General features: G+C 36.8%; 1 protein-coding gene across 6 annotated transcripts in view; it reads left to right on the forward strand.

Moving 5' to 3' along the window:
- KDM4C (lysine demethylase 4C) overlaps nucleotides 1–12691 on the forward strand; it is a 287286-nt gene that overhangs the window by 142232 nt on the left and 132363 nt on the right. For 5 of the 6 annotated variants that reach the window (XM_082783468.1, XM_082783469.1, XM_082783470.1 and 2 more), the window contains exons 10-12: nucleotides 4775–4965; nucleotides 8591–8829; nucleotides 10889–11250. In XM_082783468.1, the coding sequence (XP_082639594.1) occupies nucleotides 4775–4965; nucleotides 8591–8829; nucleotides 10889–11250 (792 nt within the window). Of the gene's footprint in view, nucleotides 1–4774; nucleotides 4966–8505; nucleotides 8830–10888; nucleotides 11251–12691 lie in introns of those variants that run through there. The other variant, XM_082783473.1, reaches the window with a different exon arrangement.

Raw genomic sequence — 12691 nt, forward strand, 5'->3', positions numbered from 1 at the left:
CTGAACTGCGGCATTTTTTAACGGGTAGTCGGTCTGGGTGTGTACCGACTTCCTGGAGAGCGCACCGTATTTTTGATAGTTTAAAAAATCCCATGTGGTTCTGTTTGAGAGAGTTTAATATTAATGGAAGAGTATTAGACCCTTAAGATGTGTACTTGATTCTTGATGACATAAAATGTTTTAAGAGCTTTTTTTGAGGTACTAGTGTAGATGTTAGTAAGTCAAAATACTGCTGGTCAAAACACGAATCCTGCTATTATCTTAGTAAGAACAGTTAGGGGAAAAATCCCCCTATTTTAAAAGGTGTTTGATTCTGTGTTAAATATGCATAAAAATCTACAAGCTTGGTGTATTTATTTCAAATTGTCTGCATTAGAGCCCAAAATGAGAAGAACTTAATTTTTTAAATACAAAAGTTACTCTTTTTCCATTCACAAATAACATTTATTTGGAAAAAAAAAATACTTTGGCTGAGCATGTCTCTCCAAGGTAATTTACACTCATTACAAATATATATCGTGTCTGGTTATACCATTTAGTTACGGTGCTGATACATTTTTCTTCCAATTCAGTGTGTGCAGTTACTAATAAGAGTCATTTGAATTGCTTACCTCCAAGCTGTGTCTTTATGAGAGAATAAATAATAATAGTATTAATGATTATGTTGGAGATGTTAATTGTGAGGCCAAAAGACTGAGAGAGGATTCTGGTCCCTTAATTTCTCTGATTGTCATACTAATCTTTGATTGAAGAATATATATCAGACTGATTATACTGAATATAGAAAATAACTCCTTGCATTGAATAGAATGGGATCTGAACCAACATAACTGCATGTTATGTGCGTTTTTTGTGTAGTGAGCATACATTATCGGTGAATAATAGTGGATCTACAGGAAGGGCTGTGTTAGTTATACTGATGATCTCTCACTTCTATCAATGCATTTCAGTCTTGACCAGGATGTTCTAAACTTATTCATTTTGTCATTCTCTTGTGAATCTGCCACCAAACAGCTGCCAAATGATGGAGATAACTCCTATAGCACTTACACAGGTAGACAGTGGCCTGGGACAAATTACATTTGTGCACTTACTGGGGTGGATTATTGTTCTTTTTGTTATTTTACAGAAATAATGGCTTGTATTTTTTTTCTATTTTTTTCTGATTGTATGATTTTACTAGTCTAGCAACTTTGATTTCACATTTACTCTTAAAAATATTACATGTTCCTAAAATTGTCATCCGTTAATGTACTATAGTGAGTGTTTTAGTGGCATGTACCTGTGCCTATGTCCCTAGAGACTTCTCCATCAGAATGACATTTAGTTTTGCTTTGGAGAGAGAAGCTTTCACTCACCTTTTTGTCTCTGAAGCAGGAAGCCATGTAACTGTCAGCTCTAAGTCAGTCAAATGAGACATGAGAAAAGAATGTTGCCCCCTCAAGAAGAACCCAAGAAACACTCCTCCAAATTATTTATCAAAGCCACCGTTTTTTCTTTTTTTTTTTCTTTTTTTTTTTTTTTTTTCTCCTGACATAATTTAGGGAAAAATAGCAGAAATAGTTTTCAGATCATAACTGCTTTCACTGGGTAATATGATAATATGATACCTCCAAATATTTACAGCTTTTAGTGCCTAGAAGGTTGTTTTCTGTGTTTCCTGTATTTTCAGGCTAGCAATAGTAGAGTTGAGCGTGATAGCCACTTCTCTTTAATTTTTTACTCAGAGGTATGTGTTTTTAGAAGTTTAAAAACTTCTATAAAAAATCAATGGTATTCCTAGTATCTGATTGCTCTTTTTAAATCACTTGAAGTAATACTGTTAGAAACTGGTGGAAATTAATCAAACCTTACTGAAAGACAGAAATTCTATGCGTCATTTGGACATAATTTATTTTAAGTCTTTTCATATGTTATTATCGTAGAATCATAGAATACATCATAGAATGTATTTTTTCTTGATGTTTTTTTTTCTTTTGACTTAAACGATAGCTTTTTTTTTTTTTCCAGACTGCGAGAAGCCTTGATGTCTAACAGCAAAACCAGTAATCCTTTTAATTTCTACTTAACAAAACATTTCTAATCTGTGTGTAGAAATTTTGTCTTGAAATTGAAAGGATTTTATGCGTAAATAAAGAGAAAACGGAGTATCTCTTGTCCTATGTTACAAATTCTATTTTTAAAAGTGAAAAATAATATAGTGGACTGTATCTGCATCTTTCCACTGTCCAGATATCTCAATTCCTTTCCTGTTACTGCTCATTGTGACTGATTATGGTACTTTATGAATGAGACTGTGTTTCAAATAATGTTAAGTCTTTTTGCAGAATGTGTGTATATGTACATGTATACAAGTTTTTTGAAAAAAGAATATTCTAGGCAGATACTCTTGGTTAAAAACTGTCATAAGATGCAGCTTCTTAAAGCTACAACTTCATTTTTTTTTCTTCTTTCTACTCATTCTTCCATTAGAGGGTAGTGTTAGGAAAAACTGTTGGCATTCGGATGAGTTACTACAGCCTTCTTGTTAGGTGAATGTAGGACTTAATTAACAGTAAAATTGTAAACATATGAATTAAATAAAATGTAATTTTAAACTGATGTCAGATTCTGCTAAAACCATGTCCATTGCAGTGGTAGTAACTCTGCCTTTACAGCAAAAATCAGGTTGCTGTGTAGTTCTGATATCTGTATGTAGTCAGAGGAGTTGAGAAAGTTTTCTTCTGACATCTTTTGAAGTAGGGTTTAGATGCTAGCTTTTGAGATTGGCACAGGGCTTCACAATAGTTGTGTGAGTCCCTACATACGTTACTGCAGTAGTGGTAAAATTCATTGGGACAGTGCTGTGATTTGTTCTGATTACCATAGTCAGGTAGGATATGATAGGAGATGTGTGGAATGAAGCTGTGATGGTAGCATCAAATATGGATATGGCATACCTCATCTCATTTTGTGCCCCTGGAGACTTTAGGCATCGTTGTTTGGAAACTCACTCCATTTTGAGTTCAAAATGTGGAGGAAACCATCCAGTGGAAAATGTCATACATAATAAACATCATTAATGCATATGTAATGAACATCATGTAAATTCAGAAATGTGCCATGGAACTATGCATTTAATAATAATAATAATAATAATAAAGTATTCCAAAGTCAGAAAGAAGAACGAAATTACCTTCTGAAGAAAGAAGACAATATCCCTTTGGCATAAGTTTCAAATAATGAAATAGTAAGTTTACTTGCACGCTTAAGATTAGAAGGTTGGTCAATAAAATTGTTCTACCTGGAGATTGGGCCTCATATGACGTTAAATAAAAAATAATTCCTTGTGGTGGCTGAAATTTGTTATTTTTACTGACTGTGTTTGCAGCAACTTTCCATGAAGTCATTACTGTATTATTTCAGTGCTGATCTAGCTTTTGCCTCCATGTTTTCCTATTTAACCTTTTTTTGAAGATACTGAAAATGAAGCAAGCAATTGAATAATTCTCAGATTCCTTGTGTACATTTTACTGCTTATACTTTCGGAGTGGAAGAAGGGTAGATTAGAAATGGTAGGAGGAAAGAGCAGGCAAAGGAATTTGCATCTAGCACACAGAAAGCAACCATTCTATCGAATGCTAGCATTCAGTCACAAGTGTTTCAATTTTTCTATGAGTAAACACCCTCCTTGTTTTATCACCCCTTTTAAACCAACTATGGCAGACATATGCATTTACCATTTTTTTGTATACACCTGTTTACCTGAAATAAAACATCATCTCAGTTTTGCCCCTTAACAGAGTCATTTAGCTAAAGCACTAAGTTTTTTAAACGTTTTTCCACTTAAGAATCTCTTTTTTTAGCCAGTCAATCTGCTTTTAATCTGAATAGTTTAGCTACCACAGGCATATTGTTTTATTTATTGCAGTCTCCTAATAAGCAGGTATTTTGGAGTATTAGGTACAGTAACTTTAGTTTTAAAGTCATCTGTTAGCATTTACAGTATTTCCATGAAGAATCCTATGGATTTTCACAATCATTGTTCAGTGTTAACTCAGTTACTCTAGAATATGCCACTCATGTGCAGAATTTGTAAAGGAAAGCAGTATAAAAATAGTTTGGTCAGGGATGAAAACAAAGTTGATGATGGAAGTCCTGCATGAGATTTTAGGGTGGACATTGCACAGAAAGGCAGATTACAGGTTCATAACACTCCTCAGGGCTGTAAAACATAATGTTCCAAAGTGTCTACTCCCCTCTCTTATTTGTCCTTTTCTCTTTGTAGGAAAACCTGAATAAAACTGAAACTTGGTATGGTACTTGTGTGCATTTCCTACTTGTCAAATTTCTTTCGATAAGAAGTATAAAAGTTAGAACTCTATAAATGCCTGCACAGGCCTTTGGGACAGGTGGATACAACATGCATAATTTTAAGAAAATTATGATTCTGCTGAAGATACATGCAGTTCAACATATTATGCTTAAAATTATCAAGAACAGTTAATAGAAGAAATGCTATAATTTATTTTTGGTCTTAATTTTAAGAGTTAATAAAACAATGGAGTGTCCATAAGTACCTGTGTGGAATCCTGGAATGTCACATAAGTTGAGATAGCACCTTCTCTTGAACACTCCTTACCTGCAGAAGAAGTGAGGAAGATGGAAAAGAGAAAAGTTTTGATTAAAGTAAAGTTGGCTTTCACATGTGGGATTTTTATTCTGGATTTTCTTTACTGCAAACTGTGGCGCATTACATAACTTGTCACTTAAACATTCCTCTATTCTCTTGCAGTGCACGTGCAGGAAAGACATGGTAACAATATCCATGGACATTTTTGTGAAGAAGTTTCAACCGGACAGATACCAGCTGTGGAAACAAGGCAAAGATTTATATATCATAGATCATACAAAACCTACTCCTGAATCAACACCTGAAGTAAAGATCTGGCAGCAAAGAAGAAAGAAAAAGAAGCTTCCCAAGAGGTATTTGTTTCTTTATCCTTCATTTAGTTGTTTTCAATCTGAAGTCAGTTTCCTTTTTGTTTCCTCAGTGCTCCTTTCTCCAAATTCTATTTTAATTCATTTACTTAAAGTGTTTTGTTTTTTTTCTTTGTTAAGGTGGATGTGGGGACAAGTAAAGTCTTTCAGAGTAACTAAGTGAAAAGTTCATTTGTAGCTTACAAGTCATATACATAGCTGAAGTTAATGAGTATGGAGACCACCAAAATGCATTCCAGTGTGGTGTTTAGAATCCTTCTTTAGTAAAGACTATTACCGAAAATTTTTCAATGGATGGTTGCCATTGTTTCTAGTTACTTCTGCAAACAAAAGACAGAAGAGACGTCTTCTCACAGTTGGGATGGAGATTAAATTGGAAAAACATGTCATGAAGCTATGGCAGAATCCCAACAGCTGTGTTTAGTCTCTAGCATCAGCCTTAGTCCTCACTGCCATCTAGCTCCATGGAGATATCACTGCTTATTTGGCAGACTCACAGTGTAGCAGCCAAAACCCTTTTGCATCTACCACAGGCCAACGAGAGATCAGAATTTGGCATAAGGAGAGTCTCAATCCCAGTTATTTATGCTGACACCACTAACAAAAATAGGAGAATAAAGTTTCAGCTTGTCAGTTGAAGCTGTCAAATTCTATTAAAGCAGTTTCATAGCAGGATATGTTTCCTTCATGCGTGCATGATGTTTGTTTTTTTGTTTGTTTGTTTGTTTCTACATTGCACAAATTTTACTTGTGCACTATTGCTTTCATATTTTGATTTTACTTAACATGACCTCTATGGATTTTCTTTTTCATTATCTAACAAAAATCTACTTAGCTTCTAGCCTAGATTGTACTGTTTTATTGGTATCTAGTTTCTGGGGAGAGAGGCATGCTGGGTTAAAAATACTGTTTTTTAAGACCTCTTTCCTCCTTCAAATTGCTTTACAACATAATTACCTTTCTGTCTTGCTCTTAAACTGGGAATTCTTCATTTTCTTTGTGAATGAATGTGTTTCTTGAAGAAGACAGTAGGCTTGCATAAGAAGCAGTGTGGCCAGCAGGGCTAGGGAAGTGATTGTCCCCCTGTACTCGGCTCTGGTGAGGCCGCACCTCGAGTACTGTGTTCAGTTTTGGGCCCCTCACTACAAGAAAGACATGGAGGTGCTCAAGTGAGTCCAGAGAAGGACAATGAAGCTTGTGAGGGGTCTGGAGAACAAGTCTTACGAGGAGCGGCTGAGGGAGCTGGTGGGGTTGTTCAGCCTGGAGAAGAGGAAGCTCGGGGACAACCTTATTACACTCTATAGATACCTTAAAGGAAGCTGTAGCATGGTGGGGGTTGGTCTATTCTACCATGTGCCTGGTGACAGGATGAGGGGGAATGGACTAAAGTTGTGCCAGGGGTATTTTAGGTTGGATATTAGGAAGAACTTTTTTACTGAGGGGGTTGTTAGGCATTAGAATGGGCTGCCCAGGGAAGTGGTGGAGTCACCATCCCTGGAAGTCTTTAAAAGACGTTTAGATGTAGAGCTTAGTGATATGGTTTAGTGGGGACTGCTAGCGTTAGGTCAGAGGTTGGACTCAGTGATCTTGAGGTCTCTTCCAACCTAGACAATTCTGTGATTCTGTGAAAATCAAACTCTAAGGAAGAGAATCAGTTCCAGTTGTAGAGGAAAAACATAGTTGAAGACATTGGGTTTGTTCTGGGGTTTCTAATAATACATGTAATTTGTGGGATAGAATGAGTTCTTGAAGACATCTGGTGAAGAAGCTGGAACAGCCAGTTTCTTAATGCATGGATAGTACTAACTGAAACAGAGAGTGAGAGAGAGAAATTTTATTGATTAGGTAATTTCACTTGTAGTTAATTTCGCTGTACAGAGTAACTGCAAGTATACACTCCAATGCAATTTTAACTAAAAGACTTAAACAATGTATTGAAAGTTTTAGCATGGGAACACATGGTGTGATTTCATGCACTGAGCTGAGCTAATAAACACAATTCCCATACTTTTTAATTCTTCAGTTGGCTTTTATTCAGCCGTGGTAACAATGCATATTGTGAAGGGAGGATGAAATGTTTACTCAGCTTAATTTCTACTGTAATGTGTTGATTGGCAAGGGGCTTGGAACTAAGTGATCTATGAGGTCCCTTCCAACCCAAGCTATTCTATGATTCTATGATTGAAATTGTGATCATTTTGATTAGGAGGATAATGCAAGTTCCAAAAGAGGGAAAACAGAAGAAATACCATGTATGGGAATTTTCCTGAACATAGTGACATGCAGAGCTTAAGTTTGATGTTTGTGGCTGAAATACTTTGCAACACTAGAACTGCATGTAAACAGTAATTAGGCTGGCTGTTGTGGATGGATGGCCATGTGTCATACTTGGGCAAATTTTTTGAAATTACTGTTTTGTAGAAATACTATTTCTAATATTGCTTTGTAGAGATTGCGTTGAAATGTGTACATTAGATGACACATGATAAAAGGGAAGGGGTAACAAAATATTTTTTCTGGAGGTGTTTAGAGTCCAGGTTCCTGCCGTAGTTGGGAATTAATCACTCTGTGTCATCAGTTTTGGAACCTGATGTATGATTTGTGGTTCACAAACTTGTGAAGGAGGGGAGGTCTTGGTTGGATATCAGGAGAAATTTGTTTACTTAAAGAGTTGTGCAGAATTGGAATAGACTGCCCAGGGAAATGGTTGAGTCACCATACCTGGAGGTCTTCAAGAAACGTGTAGATGTAGAACTTAGTAGCATGGTTTAGTGGTGGGCTTGTCAGTACTAGGTTAAAGGTTGGGCTAGATGATCTCAGAGGTCTTTTCCAACCTGAACAAATCTATGATTCTATGAAGCAGGTAAACATCATCTTCTCCTGTATTACATAGTTGAATTTGAAACTGGATTCCAATCTCCTGTTACCCTTAGCTTGAGCGCATAAATAACAAACCAGTTTCTCAAAGTGGCTGACATCTCTCTTGCTTCAGCCTCTTTCTTCTGATTCTGAGGGTGCATAAACTCTATACTATTTCAACTTTGATTTTTAAAAAGCATTATCAAATGTATTGTTTGATACAGTAGCCATTCAAAATATTTGGTGACTAGAATTTTTTATTTATTCAGATGCTTGTTTATGTTAATATGTGTATAAAAATGTATATGGTATGTAAACAGACCACATTTTATGAGGGTATTCAGACTACTATTGTACTGGCATTAGTGTTTGGAAATATTACCTGGTTTTAGTGTGTTTGAGAATGTTTTGTCTTCATTACTTTCATAAGGGTTAGTCTCTTTCATGTTCAAAAAAAAGGGTTAATTGGAAAGCTAGTCTGGATGCTGATTAAGTAATAGTTAAGGTTATTTTACAATTTAAGTTTTGTCATAGAATACTGATAAAAGGTTAGAAGGTCAAATTGAATCGTTAACCTATCACATAATAAATTGTAAACACCATCTCAATACAAAAAGATGAAAAATTCTCTCTTTTTTTTTTTTTTTTCCTTCTGTCTTTAAGCAGGTGAAAGGGACATATATATATTGGTAGACATTTTATCTTATCCAAGACAGACATTCTACTCTGACAGCAGTATCTCTTATAACAGCTTACAGCGCAACAGATCTCGATCTAAAAAGCTTAAAACTCCAGAGGACAAGAGACTGTCTGCTGTGGCAACTGGTGCGGAAATCATAGCGACTGAAGCAACTGCTGATGACTTCAAGGTCAATGAAAAACGAGAGGAAAAAGTGAGACGACTAAGTGCAGGAGTGCCTTCTGGGGAAGAAGAAAACAGTGGTAGAATGCAGCTGGATCAGGTGTTATTGGATAATGCCAAGGGTGCAGGTGAGATAAGGACTGATGGTTTTTCACATCTAAGTTGTAGACTATTGATACTCTAATGTTATAAATTAGTGGACATTAAAGCAATGTACACTCCTAAGTAGCATACTAAAAATGTGTACTTACAAAGTTATTCAGAGAAGATTGATTCAATAAGAGTGAATGACCAAATTAATATTCTGAACTGAGAGTAGTATCAGCTAAATTGTTTTAGTCGAGTGTGCAAAGAGGATGATTCTTTTAAATTATACTTCTTCAATTGACTGATAGGCTATACAAAAAAAAAAGTGGTAAGTGATATGGAAACAACTCTTAATGATGCAAACATTATAGAGCATATATGCTTCCAATATGCTACATGTATTTTCATCAATAATACTGCATATTATTACTGCATAGTGGTCATACTTGTGCAAAAAATGCTCTGAGACTGGAGTTCTAATTTTCCCTTGTTTTGTCTGATAATGTAATTTACAAAGGCTTTTTCAAGTCAAGGATGCTTCTTTTTTTTTCCCTCACAATGATTTTATAATTTTGTGTTTGGTCTGTTCTGGAACTTATTTCTTCTGTTACCATTGAATTTCATTGTAATTAAGGTATAGTTTCACATTCTTGTTCAGAAAGGGAAACTACAGTCTTAACTTCAGGTTTGGGAACAGTCCCACAGATTTAAAATTTGGTTGTATATTTAGACACTCTTTCTCTGTTTTTGAATGGTATTAGTTTTGCTGGAGGTGGTAAAAACCAGGACTGAACCTCATAAAGATACCAAAGTGCTAATTCCAAACTGGAAGCTGAGAATTTCTTTCTTAAATTTAGGTGTTGCTGTATTTTAAAGCCCCCTTCCCCCCCCCCCACTTTTTTTTTTTTTTTGAAGCTGTTCCTTTACAGCTTCCTCCAGCTTTATCAGAGGTTTGGAGTGTTCATGACCACTGAAAAGCTAGTGTTATTTAGATACCTGACTTCATGTGCTCCTTGACAAGAGAAGGAAAAGCAGAGAAGAGTGGAGCACTGTCCTTCCCTTTGTGCTATTGAGGGGTGGTGCCTAGACCTTTGTAGAGGAAAAGGCCTTTTTAGATATGACACTAGAAGCGCCAGTATTCACATAGGAGCCAGTGGTTTGTCCTGTGTCATCTCCATCTAGTACAGTCATTATGCTACATAAGGGCAGTAGTCTTCATACACAGAGGTTCTGTTTTGGTATCAGATGGGCTTTATATTACTAAATTTCATAAACACTTGACCTGACAAAGTCATTTTTCAGAAAAGCTCATTCATATAACCACTGTAAAGAAAAGTACTTCAGAGACCATTTTCTGTAATGCCTTGGAAGTACTGCTGAACCAGTATTCACTGTGATGTGTGGCAATAGAGTTCTTTAAAAGCATGTTTTTTGGGTCAGCTCTCCAGCTTATTGTGTCTGGAAAACAGCCTAGAAAATATGGAAACGTGTTGAAACATCCACAGATAAAGAATTTCAACAAAATCCACAAATTCACCCTTCAGCATCACTGAAATATAGAATTATGGTAATTGCTGAACTCTAAATTTATGCTAATTGCCTTTCATTTTTAGACCAGTGCTGTTGTTTTCAGAATATTCTTGATACCTATGTGAAATATATTTTCCTAATTATAAACCATTAGTTGATGTTTATTTTCACTTGCAAAACTGGCATAATAGGTATAAATAAAGTTCAATATACCAACCTTTTATATATATATTTTTTATTATTTTTTTTTTCCAACCAGTATAAAGTGCATGTGGGCTGTCAGACTAAACAAATATTGATTATTTTGAATGACTTAAAACTGTTGTAATTCAAACACAAAATACCCATTAAACGATTAAAGCTGTATTTCACGCTCCAAATTTTACATTAAACTCAAAATTTTACATTGAATATATTCTGCAGTCAAACCTGTACTCCACTTTTATGCATGTCCTTCTAACACCTACTTCTTTGTGTGTCTCCTTAATAAGGAGCTGTTCGTATTGTTTTGAAATGAAATACACTAATAGAAAGTGAGATTTATTAACAAATCGTATTTTTGATCCACAGGAAGCATCCTTTCAGAATCATTTTCCAGTCCTGCTCCTGCACTAGAGAAAACAAAAATCAAAGATGAAGATGGGGCAGATTCCAATGACTCTGTCATTACATCTGAAGATTCAGTGGCCTGTCTGCCCATTTCTGATAACTGTAGAAAAGAAGAGAGTTTGAAATCTCAATATCAGTCTATGTCACCCATACCATTCCATGAGTCGCAGGAACATACTTCTGAAGTGGAAAACCCAGGTAAAGAGGAAAATGCCTTTATAGAGGATGATGTGAGTGACCTAGAAAGCTGTGGAAGTATCTTGGAACATGGAGAAGTGCCTGTTGCAAAAAAGGATGAAGAAGATGGCATGGAAACATCCAGTGTATGTGAAGCAAATTTCCATCATTATATTAATATATTCCTGATTTAATGAAATGTGAACAAACATGTTCCTAGTCAGAACTGATATCCATATTAAAGCAGTTAAGAATATGCATGATTTTAATCTCGTGCTAATTTGAGCATGTTCTGAAGTGTTCAGGCAACAGTGGGAATTCAGATCCAAAGCAGAATGTTTTTGGAGCTTACTTGTTGGCATATTTTTCATCTGATTTTAGATTTCTACTAATCTCATTTTGTATCTGTGAATCTGATCTGTCAGTCACTACTCTCAAGCTATTCCCATGTTCACTGCCTGCCAGTACTAACACAGCTACCAGCTTTAATTATTGCTACTGACCTGAAATACAAATTATTACAGAAGCACGGAATGGTTTGAGTTGGAAGGCACCTCTGAAGGTCATCTGGTCCAACCCCCCTGCTCAAGCAGGGACATCTAGAGCAAATATTGCACAGGACCACGTCCAGATGGCTTTTGGGGATCTCCAGTGAGGGAGACTCCACAGCCTCCCTGGACAACCTGCTCCAGTGCTTTGACAGCCACACAGTAGAGAAGTGCTTCCTGATGTTTAGATGGAACCTCTTGTGGTCCTGTTTGTGCCCATTGCCTCTTGTCCTGGCACAGGGCAACACAGAAAACAGCATGGTTCCATCCTCTTTACACCCTGCCTTCAGGTATTTATACACATTGATAAGGTTCGCCCTGAGCCTCCTCTTCTCCAGGCTGAACAGCTGCAGTTCCATCAGCCTTTCCTCATATGAGAGGTGCTCTAGTCCCTTGATCATTGTGGTGGCCTGCTGCTGGAGTCTCCGATATGTCCAGGTCTCTCTTGTGCTAAGGGCCCAGAACTGGACACAGAACTCCATTTGAAGCCTCATCAATGCCGAGAAGAGTGGAAGGATCACCTCTCTCAACCTGCTGGTGATACTTTGCCTGATGCAGCCGAGAATACCTTTAGCTTTCTTAGCAGCAAGGACACACTGCTGGCTCATGTTCAGCTTGGTGTCCACCAGGAGTCCCATGTGGTTTTATGCCAAGCTGCTTTCCAGCTGGGTGGCCCCCAGCATGTGCTGGCGCCTGGGGTTGTTCCTCCCCAGATGCAGGACTCAGCACTTCTTGTTGGACTTCATGAGATTCTTAGCCCACCTCTCCAGCCTTTTGAGGTCCCTCTGAGTGCCTGCACAGCCCTCTGATGAGTCAGCCACTCCCCGTAAGTTTTATGTCAACTGCAATTAGATACGAGTGCTGTATTTGGTATCATGTATCTATTTTTCAAAAAACGTTTATTTTCTTGACCCTTTCTTATGTGAAAGTATACTTTTCTATGCATTTCTATACATGAAAGTATCTGGCAAAAAGGCTGGAGGCATGTCCTATGAGGAGAGGCTGAGGATACATGGGTTGTCGAGTCTGCAGAAAAGGA

The sequence above is a fragment of the Aythya marila genome (genome assembly GCF_965140915.1).
Source record: "Aythya marila genome assembly, chromosome: Z".
NCBI classification, from domain to species: Eukaryota; Metazoa; Chordata; class Aves; order Anseriformes; family Anatidae; genus Aythya; species Aythya marila.